Source organism: Muscardinus avellanarius, assembly GCF_963383645.1.
Source record: "Muscardinus avellanarius genome assembly, chromosome: X".
In the NCBI taxonomy this organism is placed as follows: Eukaryota; Metazoa; Chordata; class Mammalia; order Rodentia; family Gliridae; genus Muscardinus; species Muscardinus avellanarius.
The window spans coordinates 7,299,934-7,319,910 of record NC_137792.1 but is presented as its reverse complement, the minus strand read 5'-3'; the positions used below and the strand labels follow the sequence as shown (position 1 = coordinate 7,319,910).

Here is a 19,977-nt window from a genome sequence, read left to right as displayed (position 1 = left end):
AGGAATTTAAATATGCAAGCTTGGCTATGAATCAGGCTGAGCCACTTGGCCAAAGTTTACGTTGACTATCATAGTTTCCAAGAAGCACCATAAAGGTCACACAGCAAAACACTGCACTGTGGATTTGTGTTGCTATTTTTAGAAATGTTGGGTCAAGAAATTGATCAACTCCTATAGACCAATCAGATATATTGAGTTGGAGGAGGTGGACCGGCATTTTCACACTCTAGAATGTGCAACAATGCCGAAATGAATGAGAAGACCCAGTGGTACACTATTTAAAGCCAATACTGGCACATCTGATACAAGACAGGCATCTTACAATAATGTTTCCATTGGTATGTTACAATTTGGGGCTTGTATATCTAAATGGGGGTCCTATGACATAATATAAAAAACAGTGAGCTGATATAAAAAGCCAAATATAAAGATGTAAAAGATAACAGTAAGTTTCACCCTCGTGTAGACAGCAGGTCATCCGGGCAGAAGCCTGAAAGGAGCAGGACGCCGTCCACCGCGATTTCGCCCGTTTTGCCCTTGCCACGTTCTGCTTCAAAAATGATCTAATAATAGAGAAGGCATAAGAATTACTCCAAGGTATTGAAAACAATGACATGATCAAACTGTTTGACAGTTATTAATGAGGATTGAACTTGCACATCCTTGTTGCTTAGAAACCGGCTTTGGCATTGACCTCATCATAATGTCTCATCTGTATAGTGATTTGTTTTCTAGATGCAAGATGTCCACACTGGGAGTTCTGCTCAGAGAAAACAGGATCATAGCAGAATGGAATGGATTCTGAAAAGCCCCATTAAGCCGGGAGTGGTGAGTTTAAAAGGTGCTTTTGGAATTTCCATTTTTTATTTTATTTTATTTTATTTTATTGACACTGGGGAATGAACTTGGGCATTCTACCTCTGAACTCCTCCCAGATATTTTATTTTTATTTATCTATTTTGTGTGTGTGTGTGTGATACTGGAGATTGAACTGGGGCTATATTCCAGCCCTATTTTATTTATTCACTTATTTAATTTTGAAACAAGGTCTTACTAAGTTCCTGAAGCGGATCTCAGGAGACTCATTTCACAAAATTAATGATATACAGTGACTTTCATATTCACCCATTCACCTAAATATATTTTCAAATAAATTTGCTTAAAATAAATATTTGCTGAATAAATGCTTAAATGTCTTTTCAATATTGTAGTTCTTATAAAATAGCTTTTTAAAATTTATAATCAGAAAAAGTACCAAACATATTAAGATTTAATAATTATTGGTTGTCTGTGGTGGTGCATGCCTGTAATCCCAGTACTTGAGAGGCTGAAACAGGAGGATCACAGGTTTGAAGCCAGCCTCAGCAACTTAGCGAGGCTCTCTACAACTTAGGGAGACACTATTTCAAAATAAAAAATAAAATAGGGCTGGAGGTATAGCTCCAAGGTAGAATGCCCCTGGGTTCCATCCCTAGTATCCTCAAAATTTTCAATAATTATGAAAATAATACTAGCTGCGGTGCATGGAACATCTATTCAATATGATTCACTTTAAGAAATGTGCCTCTACTAGGTGCAGTGGTACACCTCTGACACCCCAGTTCTTGGGAGGTTGAGACAGGAGGACTGCAGATTTAAGGCCAGCCTCAGCAACTTAGATCTTGTTTCAAAATAAAAAGTAAAAAGAGCTGGGGGAGTGTAGTTTGGAGATAGAGTGCCCCTGGGTTCAATCTCTAGTACCAAACAGAAATAAAGTATGTCTGATACTTTTCATATGTCTTACAGGAAGAGGAGAATAGTCTTAGTGAGTTCTATACATCTCAGTATCAGATAAAAGCAGACTCAGAGGACAGCAAAGTGATTCTTACTCAGAGATGATTAAGGTTACCCTGGAATAAAAGCTTTAGAGAACAGAATATTTAATTCGGAACATGCTATTCTTCGTAAACATGACACACATATATTCTGTCAAAACAGAATTTGACAATAGCCTAAGCCTAACGTGGTTATAACAAGATTAGCATATATTTATATGGAAAGAAAATGCAAACCATGAAAACATTCATTATGGTGTGATTATGAATCTTTACGTTTTTTTCAATGAAGTAGTTTCCCTTTTTAAAATAAATCCAAACTCACAGAAAATTGACATTTTAAAGAAAGATCCTGTAAGCAATGTCCCACTAATCACCATCACCAACATCATCTCTATTTTTTGCTGTATAAAGAATCACAGAAAACCAGGTGTGGTGGCACATGCTTGTAATCCCAGCATTTGGGAGGCTGAGACGGTAGGATCTCGGTTCGCGGCCAGCTCAGCTACTACTTAGGCCCTTTGCAAATCAGTGAAATTCTGTTTAAAAAATGAAGAACAAAGCCGGGTGTGGTGGTGCACGCTTGTAATCCCTGCGCTTGGGAGGCTGAGACAGGAGGATCGCACAGGTTCGAAGCCAACCTCAGCTACTTAGTGAGGCTATTGGCAACTTATTGATACCCTGTTTCCAAATAAAAAATATAAAATAAGCCTGAGAGTATTAGCCTGGAGGTAGAAAGCCCCTGGGTTCCACCCCTAGTATCACACACACACACAAAAAAAAGAATGCAAAATAGGGCTGGAAGTGTAGCTTGGGGGTGGAATGCCCCTAGGTTCCATCCTCAGTACCACAAAAAATAAAAAATAGGGCTAGAGGTATAGCTCAGAGGTAGAATGCCCTGGGATTCAAATCTCAGTAACACACACACACACACACACACACACACACACACACACACACACACACATCACAATCACAGAATAGTTTTCAAGGTGATGGAGATGAAGCAACTGTAGCCTTGCTGTCATCACTGTCATCACTGTCATCACTGTATCCAGCTTTCCCAGGCTCTCCAAAGAGAAGAGAGGAATGTTCAGGGGACCGATGGGAATGGCAGTAGTGCCTGTGATGACCACTGCGCAGGATGCCAGACTCACATGCCAGTAATCCCAGTACTTGGGAGGCTGACATAGGACCATATCGGGTTTGAGACCAGCCTCGGCGACTGAGTGATGCCCTCAGAAACATAGCAAGATCCTGTTTCAGAATGTAAATCAATAAATCAAATAGAAGCCAGGCATGGTGGTACACACTTGTAATCCCAGCATTTGGGAGGCTGAGATAGTAGGATCGCGGTTTGCGGACAGCCTCAGCTACTTAGTGAGGCCCTCTGCAACTCAGTGAGACTCGGTTTCAAAAATAAAAAGACTAAAATCTAAGCCGGTCATGGTGGTGCACACTTGTAATCCCCATGCTTGGGAGGCAGAGACAGGAGGATTGCGCAGGTTCGAAGCCAGTCTCGCTGGATAAAGAGACCCTGTTTCCAAATAAAAATATAAAAATAGGTCTGGGGAGTGTAGCCTGGATGTAGAAGGGCTCCCAGGAACCACAATACTACCCCCCAAAAAAAACCTAGGGCTGGGGTTTTAGCTAGGAGGTACAATGCCCCTGTAGTGCTGGAGGTGTAGCTTGGAGGCAAAATGCCTTCGATTCAATCCCCAATCCAGAAAAAAAAAAAAAAAAAGAATGCTGGCAGGAAATAGAAAAAAGAAACTCGTATATACTGTTGGTGGGATTATAAATTAATTAAACCACTGTAATGGGGGCCTGCTTCTGACCCTGGCAGCTAACAGATGACCTGTTTCAAAGCTGATATTTTCCCTCCTTTGTCCTCTCCCTTTCCTTTACCCCCTGTTATCAGATAACACATTCTTAAACATTTATTGATGGAAGGGGACCTGACAACTGTGGATCTGGATAAGAACAGACTCAAGGAGACTTAGACATGAACTATGTCCCTTCAGATAAATACTGCAACATAAAGCTGCTCTGTGGATCTGAGAAATAAACTGACTTAAGGAGACTTAAGGGTGAATTGTGTCCTTTCTGAAAACACACCAGCATGAACGTGGCCTGTGGATCTGAATAAGAACTGAATCAAGAATGACTTAAACACGAATTCTTCTAAGATGCTAGCATGACCCCAAAGAGCTAACTCTTCAAAGGTACTTGATTTCTTTTTTCGGGGAAAATCTGGGGCTTGTTCCTGAACCATTAGGTTCACTAGTTTCTCCAGTTTGCTAGCAAATCAGTACATTTCTTTTTCCTTCTTCCCAAAGGCTTGTGCCAATTATTTGATTTGGCAGATTGGGGAAGCTATGGAGATCAGTATGGAAGTACCTCAAAAGACTAGAAATGAAACCACCATATGACCCAGATATACCACTATTCAATGTCTTTCCCGAAGAGTCAAAGTTAGAATACTATAATGATATATACATGTATATCCATGTCTATAGAATCACAATTCACAGTAGCCAAATTATAGAGCCAATCTAGATGGCCATCCACAGGTAAATGAATAAAAAATGTGTCATATACACTCAATGGAAATTTACTTAGCCATAAAAAGAACAAAATTGTGTCATTTGCAGGAAAATGGATAAAACTAGAGAATATTATGCTGAGATTGGCCATTCTCAGAAAGTCAAGGGTCATATGTTTTCTCCATTATGTGGAAGCTAGAGAGGAAGTGAGAAACGAAAGGAAATTTACTTAAATGAGTAGAGAGACCAGTAGAATAGCATAAGAGGATTGGAAGGTGAAAGTTCAAAGGGAAAAAAAAGGATTGAATAAGGAAATAGCTGGGCATGGTGACACACACTTGTAGTTCCAGTTCTTGGAGGCTGAGACAGGAGGATTGCAGGTACAAAGTCCATCTTAGCAACTTAGCAAGGCACTGCCAAACTTAGTGAGACCTTGTTTCCAAATAAGAAATAAAATAGGGCAGGGAGTGTAGCTCAGAGGTAAAATGCCCCTGGGCTCAATTCCCCAGGTACACACACACACACACACACACACACACACACACACACACACAAATACACATACACACACAGCAAACAGTTCAAAGAATGTTATAGTCATATATGAAGGTATCACCGCCAATCTCACTAACATGTATGAAGAAGGAGGAGAAGGGAGCTGGGATGGGGAGGGACACATGCCGAGTGATGTGTGCATATATGTTTGCATTACTTTGAACCTCGCTATGATGTAGAATTGAAATGCACTAATAAAAGCATACAAAGTATTCCCCAGCATATGAATTCAGTCAATATGGAGGTAATTACGAATGGTGTGCAGAGGCATATTTCAACTCTCCAACAAGGGATATCATCCACATATTAGCATGGCTCAAAGCCACAGTCTCCAAAGCATGCTATAAATAAGACAGTGTAAGCATGCGGATTATATTTGTATTGATTCAAATGTAGTGCAATGAGAATACATTTGAATTACTGTGCGTGTCTGTTCTGAACAAGTGCTGTGCGCTTTTCCCGTGGAGGGGAACAGTGGTTAGGAATCTCATTAACTAGGGACCAACACACACTTTATTTATAGTTGTGTCTTATGAGGCCTTTTAAATAGGATATGCTGCTTTAATTAAAACATGGTGAGTAAATGAAAAGAAGTTAAATTAAAGACTGACACTAGGGACTAGGCTTTCTGATCCAATGCCTATTGCCAAGAAATAGGATTTTATTTATATCAATCATTAGCTTTCACAAGCAAAGTAAAAAGGGAATTCCAATTCATAGATCTCTTACTTGTTCTTTCTTTGATAACCTCTTCTTTTTGTGTGTGTGGTACTAGGGATTGAATCCTCCCAGCTACACCTCCCAGCTGGGAGGGCATTGCACCTCCCAGCTACACATACAGATATTTTTATTTTTATTTTTGAAACAGGAGTCAAATGAGGTAATGCATATACCAAGATTTTGTGTGTATGATGTTTGGTTTGGTTTGGTTCCGGGGATTGAACTCAGGGGCATTCTACCTTTGAGCTACATCCCCAGACCAATTTTTTTAAAATAGAATCTTGCCAGGCTGCTGAGAATCTCACTAAGCTGCTGAGGCTGCCGTAGAACCTGCAATCAGTTCATCTCAGCCTTCCAAGTACTGGAGTGACAGGTGTGTGCTACCATACCAGGCTTGATAACCTCTTACTGTATCTCCTTCTAGCTTTCATTCAATTTTGTCTTTTTCCTTCATACTTTGACCAATTCTTTTCACCAGGGTCCACAGTGGCTACCCCTCCAGGCCGTGTTCCTTCCTTTTTTCTCTATCGTGTGGCTTTTGACTCTTCCTTCTAAACAGCTCCCGCGAGGAACACCAGCCACTATCTCTCAATGGTCAAACTCAATAACTTCATCATTTTTGCACCATTTGTTCTTGCAGTGTTTCGTCCCATTAATGAACTTCCTCTTAGAACTCTGCTCCTGTTCCATTTTGTTAAACTCACTGTCTGTGCAGGGCACACTTGTGCATGTCTGTGATCCCAGTACTTGGGAGGTTGAGACAGGAGGATCGTAGGTTTGAGTCCAGCCTCAGCAACTCAGAGAGACTCTGTTTTAAAATAAATACTACAAAGGGCTGGAGGTTTGGCTCAGAGGAAGAATGAGCCTGGGTTCAAACCCCAGTACCTCCAAACAAACAAAAAATGTAAAACAAAACGAAAACAAACCAAGTTCTCCAGTGAAGGATTAGTTCAGAAGGTCTGGGTTTCCGAACCCTGCACATTTTAAAGAAAGTTTGGTTCTGACTGGTTCCTGGGAGATAACCTTTGGGTCCTTGGAATATCCACCCTGATACAAAGTGTCTTTGTTTACCTTAAACCTTGGGACAAGCAAGATAGTTGACTCTAACAATGCGACTCAAGGTAGGGGCTTGGATTCCATGTTATCAACTTCAGCTCTGGAGAGGCTGAGACTGGATGACTAAGGTCAGACATGCTGACAGTCACGCGGACAGATGGACCTGTAAAAACTTTGGCTGCCAAGGCTTGGACAAGCTTCCCTGAAGGGCATACTTTGGGAGTATTGTCTTCTAAGACTGTTGGAAGAATTAAGAGTTGCCTATACAACTACTGGGAGAAAAAAAAATGCAGGCTTGTGCCTGGTCCCTCTGGGATTATGTACTATCTACTTTTTTTTCCTTTGCCAGTTTTAATCTGTATAAACAGTAATTCTCAATACGAGAGTATTATGAAAACTTCTAGGGAATCACCAAATCTGAGGGTCAATTTGGGGATCCCTGATAATGGGTACTCCTTCAATTCAGTTTAAACAGAATTTGAACATCATCTTCTAGCTGGGTGTGGTGGCATACCCTACTGTAATACCAGTAACTTGGGGGGCTGAGACAGGAGGATAACAGGTTCAGAGACGGCCTCAGGAATTTAGTGAGACTCAGCAATCAAATCCCTGTTTCAACAACAACAACAACAACAACAGCAACAACAACAATAATAAAATATCTAGGGATGTAGCTCAGAGGTAGACTGCCTCTGGGTTCAGTCCTTAATACCACACACCCATATCCCCAGCACCACCCCCCATACACATCATCTTCCGGATACCATTTATTGTACTGAGTTCTATGCAAAGAATGAATGAGAAAGACAACTTTGTCATATTAAGAAATGGACAGTCTGGTTTGGGAGGAAGTTGGTAAAAGGAGCTAGAAACTTCAGGCCATTTCCATAGAATATGATATGCATGCACCTGACAAGTATTCTCATTAGCTATGCTGATTGATCATCTTGCCTGTTTTGCTTCAAAATATAAGCTCTATAAGTATAGAGAAAAATCTTATTCATCTTTTTATTTTGGTACTGGGGATTGAAATCAGGAACATACTATCTCTGAGCTATACTCACAGACCCCTTTATATTTTATTTTGAAACAGGGTCTTGCTAAGTTGCTGAGGGTTTTGCTAAGTTGTGGAGGCTGGGTTTGAACCTGTGATCCTCCCATCTCAGCCTCTGAAGTACTGGGATCACAGCCCTGCCTTACCATACCTGGCCTTATTCATTTAATATCATTAGAGCCTGGGTACTTCAATAAGTGTTTTGTTTTTTTTTAATTCAATAATTGAAAAAGAATGCAAATTTCCAGCTTTCATTTTTTCCACTTACACTTTTGGTAGTATCAATTCCTGGATGTAACTGAATTTTTCCTGTCTTCCACCTTTCATCCTCGCTCTTGGTCTCTTCCCATGCCAGAGCATTGTTACTGTTCTTTACAAACACTCGAAGTTTCCCTATTTTTTCTCCAGACAGCCGGTAATCAAAGAGTAAACAGAAGTTACTTTGGGGCTGCAGGTTGGGGAGGAGAAGTTTCAACCGGCCAATGTCCTTCTTGTGCCCTGCCAATGCTGGAACTGCCATATAATAGCCAACAGCTTTAAGAGAGGAAAAATGCATAGTTAATGAGGTCATTACAAAGGGTGTATCTCTCTCTCTCTCAATATATCTATATATATAGATATAGATATAAATATATAGATAGAGTAGATAAAAAGCTATGTAAGATAATATACTACTAGGAAAGGCAAAGTTCATTTCATTTTGAAAATAGGAATAAAACTTTCCTGCTATAATGAATTTTAGGGATTGCAGTTGAAATCCTTTGCTACACAGGGAAGGAAATTGAGGGTCAGAGAAACTGCAGCTTCATCTACCAGTCACAAAGCTCAGTAGTAGCAGCTATGGAGAAAGATTCTTCTTTTTTTTTTTCTTCTCACTACTGGGGATGGAACCCAGAGGCATTCTACCTGCGAGCTACACCCCTAGCCCTATTTTATATTCTTTATTTTGAAACAGGGTCTCACTGAGTTGAAAAGGGCCTCACTAAGTAGCTGAGGCTGTCCTCAAACCTCGATCCTTCTGTCTTAGCCTCCCAAGTACTGGGATTACAAGCATGCGCCACCACGCCTGGCTCAGAGAAAGATTCTAATCAAATGGTCCTCTAGCACGTTAGGCAAATCATAGCTAGTAGAGAGTTTGTGTTTCTGAACTTCATTTCCACCTTGGCTGTTTGAGTCTTGGAATGCATTTCTCCACTGAATCAATGACATGCATGATGGTCAGATCCTTAGGAGGGTCTGTGGAGTGCTGTCTAATCCCAACCCACCTGACTTTGCCCTAATGGTTTTATGAAGCTCAGCCTCCATTTTAACGTATCACTTCGATTCTGATTTAGGATGACAGGAATACATCTCCTTCTTCTTCTATGCCTACAACCTGATAGGTCTGGTCCCTCCCTTTCCCGCAGGGAACCCTGGAAGCCAGAAGTGGAGATATACGAGAATCCAGTTGCCTTGAGACTCCAAACATCACAAGACATACTCCAGAGGTCCCGAGACTACAGATGTCGCGAGAGAATCGGCATGCCTATAAAACATTGGTACTTCTGCTCTGCCACATGACTCAGGAATATGAGACTCTCCAGATGTGTGGCTCGTCGGTCCCTTCCCCCACGGCCAGCTGACTTTTCCATGTAGGTGCCAGGTTCTTGATTAAAGCCGTTTTTAATAACCTGGTTGATGCTTGCCTCCTTCATAATTTCCCCAAACTCTATTTTCATTCATTCAAAACTTAAGTATTTTTAACCATCATTGGTGCAGTTTTGCTCATCTCATCTTCTGGGGTTTTGATAAACTTGGGCAAAACCTCTTGCAGAGTGGGATCTGGAGAAGTTAGGCAACGAGGAAAACCTTGAGTCTAGGATGGGGCCTTCTGCCAGTGAAATTCCTGGAGACACTTAGAGGGCCCATGCTGACATTGCCTTAGTTTTTACTGCATTCAGAGACTTTCAGGTCTTCTTCGCCATTCAGTAGAGTCCTCAGACTTGGCAAATAAAATACAGGATGCCCAGTAGAGTTTGAATTTTAGATAAACAATATGTCTAAGACATACTACAAGCGTTCATTTCTTATCTGAAATTTAGGCATCCTATAGTGTATCAAATAACTCTATCAGCTCATGGTCTCTTTTGTGACCCACTGTTGCAAGTTTCCTCTTCTATCCTACCCAACATCCACTTTGAGCTTTCTTTGTTCCTCTACAAATACTGGTTCCTTCCTTCCTTCCTTCCTTCCTTCCTTCCTTCCTTCCTTCCTTCCTTCCATCCTTCCTTCCTTTATTTCTTCCTTCCCCTCTCTTTCTTTCTTGTACTGTGGATTAAAGCCAAGGGCATTTTATCTTTGAGCTACACCCCTAGCCCTATTTTTATTTTGAAACAGGTTCCCACTAAGACATTGTCATATGAACTCTTAAGATCGTAGAATAACATATTGGCCCCCAATGTGGAGAAATGAGAAACTCATGTTAATTATCAAAAAGGAAGTTTCTTCAAAAATATACTGTTCTGGCCTAGTTAAACTTGCTCTGGACTTGCCCTGAATCATTAGCGATAGCCCCACTCACACAACTGCTCTGTGGGACGTATTTCCTCTACCTAAATTCAAAGTTCTAGAAGGAATTGTTTTAGTGGATATCCAAGTTTTCTGATTGCATGTGAAGGCTTGAAAGGAAAGATCTTGGGTAGGAATTAGTCCCAGGGAGGGATCTAGAAGACTCTCTTAACCATAATTTTGTTGGGAAGGAAGTGGAGTCCCTGAGGTGTATCAGTTGTTTCTAGTTATATAGTCAGCCTTCAAGGAACATGTATTCTCTATGTGCTCCAAACAGGATCTGCAAGCCAATTGCTCTACCCAGGGGGGAAGCCAGTGCCCATCAAGAATGATAAAGTAGCCTGGCGTGGTGGCCCACACTTGTAATAATCCCAACATTTGGGAGGCTGAGACCGGAAGATCATGGTTTGCAGACAGCCTCAGCTACTTAGTGAGGCCTTTTGAAACTTGGTGAGACCCTGTTTCAAAATAAAGAATAAAATATTGGGCTGGGGTGTAGCTCAGAGGTAAAATGACCCTGGGTTCTATCCCCAGTACTGCAAAAAAAGGGGGGGGAGAGTGTTTTAAAGTAGGCAGAAGAAAGGGCAAGGGCAGGACTTCTATAGCTCAGAACTGAGGTTGAACAAGATCCAAGGTCAAGTGCCCAGAAAAAAAGTCCTCAAACAACAGAAGGGAAAGCTCAGTACAGGAGTTCAGGTTGTTAATTTGCCACTCATCACAACTTTGATGCTTTGAGGGATGACTCTACTAAAGCTCCAGGTTTAGAGAGAGGTCATGCTTTCTTTCAAAATTTATTTCCCCCAGTCACAAAACTGAAACTATAGAGCACCATGACTGGCTAAATTGGAGAAAGGGAACAACTTCTTGCTGTCTTTTCCCCAATACTTCTAAACTTGACACAAATCCTAGTATCTTTCTCTCTTAAAAGTAGGAGTAAATATTCAATAAAATATTGTTTAAAAAAGTAGGAGTAAATAGAGAAGAATTTTATTGTTGCTTCTTGTGGGGCAAGTGGGTGTGAGAGAGATTAAGGAGGAGAATATATACTGGACCAAGTTAGTCATCCATCAGGGATGATCTTGGAAGATTGAAAGGTTTCCCAAAATAACAAACAACCATTACCCAAGGACTGACAGGAATAATATCCCCCCACACAATCAGAGAACCTTCTTTACTCTTGCCCCCTTGAAGAGCATGAAATAGCCAAAACTAAATACCATTATCTCGATCAGCAGGATTCCAGTCAAAATCATCTTCTCTATCCTGTTTCCAGTCACAGACCCCATGATCAAAGCTGCAGTCAACTGAGATATTTAAATCTGCTTAAAAACACATTTTACAACCATTAATATAATTAGAAAGACAGCTAATATTTAGAGGTTTGGAAGACAAGAGTTCTATTTTTAGCTGCAGAGAATACAGATCATGGCAACTGAAATATCCTGAGGGATAGTACCAAACTAGATACCCTGTTTTGAATTAAATTTGTGAAGCCATTGTCTACAAGCTCTGTTGTGATCTTATACAAATAAAATCAAAGCTGGGCACAGTGCCACACACTTGTAATCCCAGGATTTGTAAGGCTGAATCAGTAAGATCTCAGGTTTGAGGCCAGCTTCTGCAATATAGTTAGACTTTTAGTGAGACCCTGTTTAAAATAAAAAATTTAAGAAAATGGAAGTGGGTGGGCTATAGGGTTTAGCTTGGAGATAGAAAGCCCTTGGGTTCCATTCTCCTATGCCAAAACCAAAACCAAAACAAACAAAACACATACTTAAAAGGTAATGGGCAATCCAGGCATGGTGGCACATGCTTGTAATCCCAGTATTTGGGAGGCTGAGACAGGAGGATTGCAGGTTCACAGACAGCCTCAGCTACTTAGTGAAGCCCTCTGCAACTTAGTGAGACCTTGTTTTAAAATAAAGAATTAAATGTAGGGTTGGGGGCATAGCTCAGAGGTAGAATGACCTTGGGGAACCCCATGAACAAAGCAACACAGAGAATATAACAAATTGTTCATAAAATTGAGGCCAGAAAGTAGATTCTCTTCCATACAAACAAACAAATGAAGATCTTAGCAGAATACTGTAGATGATTTGAGGAATACTACACTTCATGGAGTACATGATCAACAATATTCTTTTGGTAAAAAGCCTATCAATCATGTTTTTATTTGCTGTATTTTATGTTTTGGCATCCCAGGGAGGCTTATGGACCTGGAAAGATACTTCTCCTTTCAGGTCCAGCTAATTTCTTTTTTTCTTTTTTTGGTGGTACTGGGGATGAAACCCTCCTACTTCCAGGCTACACTCCCAGACCTATTTTATATTTTTTATTTGGAAACAGGGTCTCTTAAGCCAGTGCGGCTGGCTTCGAACCTGCGTGATCCTCCTGTCTCTGCCTCCCAATCAATGGGGATTACACCACACCTGGCAGGTTCAGATAATTTCTAAGATGGTAAACACCTATCTGGACACTGGTCTAATATATTCTTTTATTATAATGCATGATAAAACCATCTTTGTTCCACAAAAATTATTTTTGGTTTTTGTTGAGGAAAACATTGAGATACTTTTGATTGAAAACTAGGGCTAGCCTCTGGCTCTGATTTTGGGGATTTAAGTCAGGGCTGGACTTGCCAGTAGAATAAGGCAGAAATTATGCTATGCTGCTTCTGTACCTAGATTTCACTATTCTATTTTTCCCCTTTTGGCACTGGGGATTGAACCCAGTGGCATTCTATCTGAGGTACCCCCCCAGTCATTTTTTTTTGTTTCTAAAGAGGATCTTGCTAAATTTTTGAGGGTGGCCCTGAACCTGTGATCCTTCTGTCTTAGCCTTTCAAATACTAGGATTACCGGTATATACCACTACATCCTGCTCTCAGCCTAGATCTCAAAAGACCTGTGTGCTGTGTCTTCTTCTTGTGACCCTGTCACTGCCTCATAAGAACATCCATGGACTAGCCTGTTGAGGGTTGAAAGATCACATGGAACAGAGTTGAGCAAGTCCACTTGTCCCAGCTAAGTTCCCAGACATGTGGGAGAGAAGAGCTAAGATCGGCAGTCATGAAACAGGCCTATACCTAACTCCAGGCACGTGGGTAAACCACACAGACCAGCTCAGTTCAACATGCCACCTAACCAATCTACAAGCTCATAAAAGAAAATCAGTATTTACAGCTGTAGGCAACTCATGGTTTGTGGCTCTTCGTTACACAGCATTATCATAGCAATTGGTAACTGATTCAGGTACTTTGGTCAAAGAGAAGAAAATACCCTTATTATATTGTAACTATTGGCCCTAATCATGCAAAGACCTGCTATTTTATTTTTTTTTTGTGGTACTACTAAGGATTAAACCCAAGGACATTCTAACTCCAAGCTACATCCCAGTCCTATTTTATTTTGAAATAGTGTCTTGCTAGGTTAATGAGAGTCCCACTACTTGCCGAGGTTGTCCTCAAGCCTGGGATCTTCCTGTCTCGGCCTCCCAAGCACTGAGATTACAAGAATGCATCATCACGGCCAGCTAAGACATGCTATTTTAATACATGTCATGATGTAATAATTTTTCCCTTGGGGGTTTATGAATGAAGCAGTGATTCAAACCAATCACCTTATCCTATGAAGAAATAAAAGAAACACAGGACAGTGAATACACTTGAGAGAAAGCATTATTTACCTCTGCGTTCCAGTTTGGAATGTGATGCTTTCCTTTGGATCACAACCAGACCAAAATCATGTGCTTCGTTCACCTTAGGGGCTGATAAAGCATACTCGATCAGTTAAGAATAAATCTAAAAACCTGCATGCTCAGAAGGCATGAACCAAATAATTAAAAAGCAAGGTTTTTTTTTTGTCATGTATTCATGTAATTTAATCATGGAATATACCACAGCAGTATTTCCCTACTGTCTCCAAGTCATTAATATAGTTTCTCCTTCCCTCATCCACAGTATCTTCTTTCAGAGGTTCTCTTAGGTGAACTAAGCATCTGCACTTCCAAGAAATTCCTTTTCGTGTGTGTGTGTGTGTGTGTGTGTGTGTGTGTGTGTGTGTGTTTTACTGGGAATTGAATCCAGGTGCATTCTACCGCTAAGCTACACCCTCAGCCCTATTATTTATTCTTTTTTTTTTTGTGGCACTAGGGATGGAATCCAGGGGCATTCTACCTCCGAGTTACACCCCTAGCCCTATCTTTTATTCTTTATTTTGAGATGGGATTTCACTAAGTTGCGGAGGGCCTCACCAAGTGTCTGAGGCAGTCCATGAGCCTGCAATACACACACAGCAGCCTCCCAAGTACTGGGATTACAAGCCTGCACCACCATGTCTAGCCTCACCAGGTTTTGCAAATATACTTCCTTTGAGATTTTCTCCATTTTATTTTGCACTGAAGATTCAACCCAGGGGCATTCTACCTCTGAGCTACACTCCTAGCCCTTTTTATTTATTTATTTGTTTATATATACTTTTATCGATGCATTATAGTCTCACATTATAATGTAGTTCATACTGATAGTGACATACATGCATGGTACTTGGGCTTTCCTCCAGGTCCTTCCCCATTCCCCTTCCCCATACATGATATCGATACTGGCAAGGGTATTTTCACATCTGTTCATAATGTCAGCGAAAGTGTTTCTTTCATTAATTCTCACTCCTTCCCTGCTCCCCAAGACCACCTCCCTAGCTCTACTGGGGTTTCTCCTTCACAACTGAAAGTCCCTCTTCTCTCCCGATTACTCTCTAGCTTCCCCACATGAAAGAAAACATATGACTCTACACTTCCTGTGATTGGCTAGTCTCACTTAACATAATATTCTTCAGGTCCATCCATTTTCCTGCAAATGACATCATTTTGTTCTTCTTTATTGCTGAGTAGAATTCCACTGTGTGTGTATCTCATCATTTTGCAATCCACTCATCTGTTGATAGATACCTAGGCTGGTTCCACAATTTGGCTTTTATGAATTATGCTACTATAAACATGGTCATGCATGTATTACCGACAGAATACATATTCTGACTTATATGCAGAATATATAATATATATGCAGAATATATAATTCTGCATATAAGTGTATAATTATATATTCTGACTTCATTCCTTTTGGAAAGATATGCAGGAGTGGTATAGCTGGATCACATGGTTAATTTTTACTTTGCGGCAGAGTCTTGCTAAGTTGCTGAGGTTGGCCTCGAGCCTGCAATGCTCCTGTCTCAGCCTCGCCAGTGCTGGAATTACAGGCATACACCACTATACCTAGCTGAGCCTTTAAATATTAAAACAATGCCAGTGGCATGATATTTTTTGGATATGTGGGCCTGTGACTACTTATTCTTTGGTTAATTCTAACTGGCGTTTGTATATGTAAACACCAGCCATAGAGCTAAGAACAGACAAGGTCAACTATAGAGAGAGTGACAAATTCCCAACAAGAAGGAAATGGAGAATATCAGTGTGAGGGTCCAGGCCGGGTTAATGTGGAATCTGTCCTGGAGGGGCTAACACTAATGGTGAGTTCCATACAGCAACTACTGACAAAAGGGAGATGGTGGTTAACTGGTTCATGCAGAGCACTTAAGCTCTTCTATTGCATCCCCCCATGATTTTCTGTTTTGGATTTTAAAACATAACCATACAACTGTGAAGTTCACATTTCATAGCATAGACTTGGGAAAATGCCTCTTTCAAAACCGGGTATAGCCGGGCATGGTGGCGCATGCTTATAGTCCCAGCATTAGGAAGGCTAAGACCAGAGGGTAAGGTCCGCAGACACCCGCAGCTACTTAATGAGGTCCTTTGCAATTCAGTGAGTCCCAGTTTCAAAATAAAGAATTAAAAAAATGGGGCTGGGGGTATAGTTCAGAGGTAGAATATCCCTGGGTTCCATCTCCAGTACCCCCCTACAAAACAACAAACAACAACCAGGTGTGGTGGTACAGGCCTGTAATCCAGTACTTCAGAGGCTGAGAAAGAAGAATCATAGGTTCAAAGCCAGCCTCAGCAACTGAGGAGACCTTCCACAATCTAGTTAGAGCCTTTTTCAAAATAAAAAAAAATAGGGCTGGAGGTATTGCCAGAGGTAGAATGTCCCTGGGTTCAATCCCCAGTAACCCCCCCACACCATACACAAAGAGAAAGACACACATACACACACGTGTGTGACTTCAAGAAGAAAAAAAGGTCGAGCTTGGCAGACCCACGTGGTGAGGGTCTTTCTGATTTGGGGAATGAGCATCCTGAAGAGTTAAGCAGCTAGACAACAGTGCTTGAAGGCCAAGCAGGTTTCCTGGGCTTGGAGTGGGAAGGGAGGGTCTGTGCCAAACAGCAAGCCCCTACCCCCAGGTAAGGGAACAGGACTTGCCCTTGGACTCTCAGAGCAGCACATCTAGTATCTGCAGAAGCTATTCAACTCTCATACATGCATCCTTGATTTCATAGGACTTATAAGATCCATCCCATTTCACTTAAGTCATGACACTGTCTAGTCTCATGACTAGTTTCATTTGTCAGAAGGAACTGACAATTCCTCTTTCATAAAATGCATAAAATAACAAAAGCGATACCCACCAAATACGTCTCCTCGAAGGCTTTGCTCCTGCTCCACATCATTCCTCAGAGCTTTCTCTTCTCTTTTATCTTCCTCAAGCCTCTCTTTCATTCTCTCCCCATTCTCCCCTTTTTCTCCATTGGAATTTGCACGCCTGGTGATGCTCTCTTCATAGCCGAAGGGCTGCAAGTTAACCTTAGGAGTACGAGTCCCAGTAGGTCCCGGGGTGACATTTTTAATTTTCCCCTTCTTTTTCATGCTGTTTTTGTGAGCAAGCAACTTCTTGATCCTGTCTTTGATGGTCCCAGGTGCTCTGAGAACTTCTTTCACAGAATTTTCGGGGATAACTAAAACAAACAAAGATAACGGAAGAAGTTGCCAATTGGCTGATAATCACATCACTCACCAACAATGGAGCATTTTGGAAGCATTAAGATGCAGTAAGTAAATGCTCTGGGAATCAACTCATGTGGCTTTACCACATGAGCTATTTGGATGAACTGCATTTGCATCCGTTTGAGCAGTTCCAGTGTGACAGCAGTTAACTACTTTTTGTTAGAAGGCACACTTTATTTTGCTCCAGGGACTACTTTATTGAAAAACATGCTACTACCCATTGGGCTACGGATCCCCGAGTAACTGATTTTCCAGGTTCCTCTAATAGTTCTGCTTTTCCACTGGAATTTTCCATATCCTGGTATTGTCCAAGTATCTCTAGTCACACATCCAAATTCCGTACCCAGAATTATGGTTGCAACATTGGGTCGAACCATATAAATTGCCATTTGAATGGGCCATTCATGACCTACGAGCATAGTGATTTATGGTTCAATGTACACATAACAAATTTTCCTTTCCCTTTCTGTCTCCTCTTTACACTTTTCAGTTCAACCATTATTAAAAGTGAAATGATTTCATTTATTGAATATTTTACAGAGGCTTCCATATTTACTGTTTTGCATTCATTTTCCGTTTCTCACCATGAAATTAAGTTGCTTTTATAAATACACCTTTAGATTGATTCCTTCCATCCCACAGTGGATCAATGACCCTGGGGGAAAAGAATTAATGTAGAATTCAAGAGGTAGAGAAAGGTTACTTTATTTACTTATTTATTTATTTATTTATTGTGATATTAGGAATTGAACTCAGGGGTGTTCTACCCAGCCCTTTTGATTTTTTATGGCGAGACAGGGTCTTGCTAAGTTGCTGAGAGTCTTACTGAATTGCTGAGACTAGCCTTCAACCTGCAATCCTCCTGGATCAGCCTCCCAAGTACTGGGATTATAGGCATGTGCCACTGTGCCTGGAAGAGCTATTTAGTCCAATAGTCTTGTTTATAGATGGGGATGTTGAGCAATGCTAAAGGACTTGTCCAAGGTCACTCAGTTAGCTGGGGTATAGCATATGAACGACTCTCTTTCTAGTCCTATTTCCATATCAGGTTTATTCCTGTGTTAAGTAAGTTTAAGGGTTGCTTTTCTCTAGACTGGTTTGAATTCCTCAAGATCTATGATCCAAAGACACATGTCCCTTTTCCAGGGAATTTCATGATAATTAAGAATATCCAGTTGATGCGAAAAGTAGCTGATATTTTTGAGCATTAAAAACATCAGTCTTGAAAATCAAATACATAGCCCTACTATAAAATATCTAGGCATGGGCAAGTCTAATATAAGCAAGAAAGACTGCAATAATATCTGAGTCAATTCACTCAATCCTACAACTTGGATCTAGTTTATAAAGAAGGAAGTTGACATCAATTTCAGTGCTAAAAAGAAATTAAATTTGGATTTTCTTCGACTATATTTATTGGCAATGTTTCACTCTCTTTTCCTGCTTTGCTCCCCCTTCATCATTTGGCTAATTCAGTCTGTACCAAAGTAGCAAGGAAATCAAAAAGAAGTTCACAATATTTTGGGTAACCAGAAAGGGAAATATAAATGCTCTGAAAATACATACAGTCTTAATTAAGACATTGCACTTCCTTCAACATCAGGCTCAGGCTAGTAGGACAAAAGTGTAACATTTCTCTTTTTAAGGAAATAACTCCAGTTATTTATCATTATGACAGCTTCTATGTATATGTGTGAGAACAACTAGTGCCAATCCAAGTAATATGTCAATCATTACTTGTATTCCTGACCTTCACATGGCCTGCTTTAGCTGTTTTGCTGGAGGTTGTGTATTAAGTTTTTATTGTAATGTGTGATTGTATATATATATATACACACATCTCTAGATTGATTCCTCCTAGGAAGGTATATATATATATTATATATAAACACACACACATATATATCACATATAATATATATATATTATATATATATATATATATATATATATATATATATATATATATATATATATACCTTCCTTGGAGTCCCTACTGGGTAATTTTGTCTGTGGTTCTCTGAATCTTTTCCCAGTACCCAGTATTAAAAACTAATAGGAAATACTCCTTCTTTGTAAATTTCCTTTGTATAATCAGTAACATAAAACTAAGGACCTTTAAAAAATAATGAGGGTTACAACCCATATTCGACAAACATAAATATCTGTGTTCAGTTTTGGCTTTGAAGTTTAAAATTTTCCCATTGAAAAGTAAAAAAATTAAAATATCATAACCTGTGTAGCATCAACAATTTCATTCCTTTAGTATGCAGAGAAGGCTGATCAAATATAAAAATGAACTCTAAAAATATGCATATGTATACCATACCAGGATTTGGTTTTATTTGGGTCTTGCTGTTTCAAATTTGACGTAACCACAGATTGTTTTCTCTTAAAGATATATTTATTTTGCATCATCTATTTAAAAATATAAAAAAGTGGGAGGGTCTTTGGCATATTTGGGGAACTCAGACTTAAAAATATGGAATTCCAAAGTCTTTAATAGGGTTAGTCTATTGTAGATGCAGTTGACAACATCTCTTGGAGACAATGGGATTTAGAGATTTGTCAAAAACTTCTGTCTACCGGAAAATATTAATTTAATTACTTATTTTGTGATAACATTTATTAACAGAAAATCACTATTAGGTGAGACATCTGAGAATGACTTTGATAGTCATTCCCCTGTGTTTAGTTCCACAGATGACCTCTTATCATCTGACAGGAGAA

The 19,977-nt window shown here is 40.2% G+C and overlaps 1 protein-coding gene across 3 annotated transcripts in view; it reads right to left on the bottom strand.

Moving 5' to 3' along the window:
• Positions 1-452: 452 nt before the first annotated feature.
• The window catches only part of EGFL6 (EGF like domain multiple 6), a gene marked incomplete at both ends in the record, with an annotated part of 69,109 nt that continues 49,584 nt past the window's right edge, over positions 453-19,977 (bottom strand). For 2 of the 3 annotated variants that reach the window (XM_080718359.1, XM_080718360.1), the window contains 5 exons: positions 453-563; positions 8,014-8,279; positions 11,510-11,611; positions 13,977-14,057; positions 16,872-17,198. In XM_080718359.1, the coding sequence (XP_080574485.1) occupies positions 453-563; positions 8,014-8,279; positions 11,510-11,611; positions 13,977-14,057; positions 16,872-17,198 (887 nt within the window). Of the gene's footprint in view, positions 564-8,013; positions 8,280-11,509; positions 11,615-13,976; positions 14,058-16,871; positions 17,199-19,977 lie in introns of all 3 variants that reach the window. The other variant, XM_080718358.1, reaches the window with a different exon arrangement.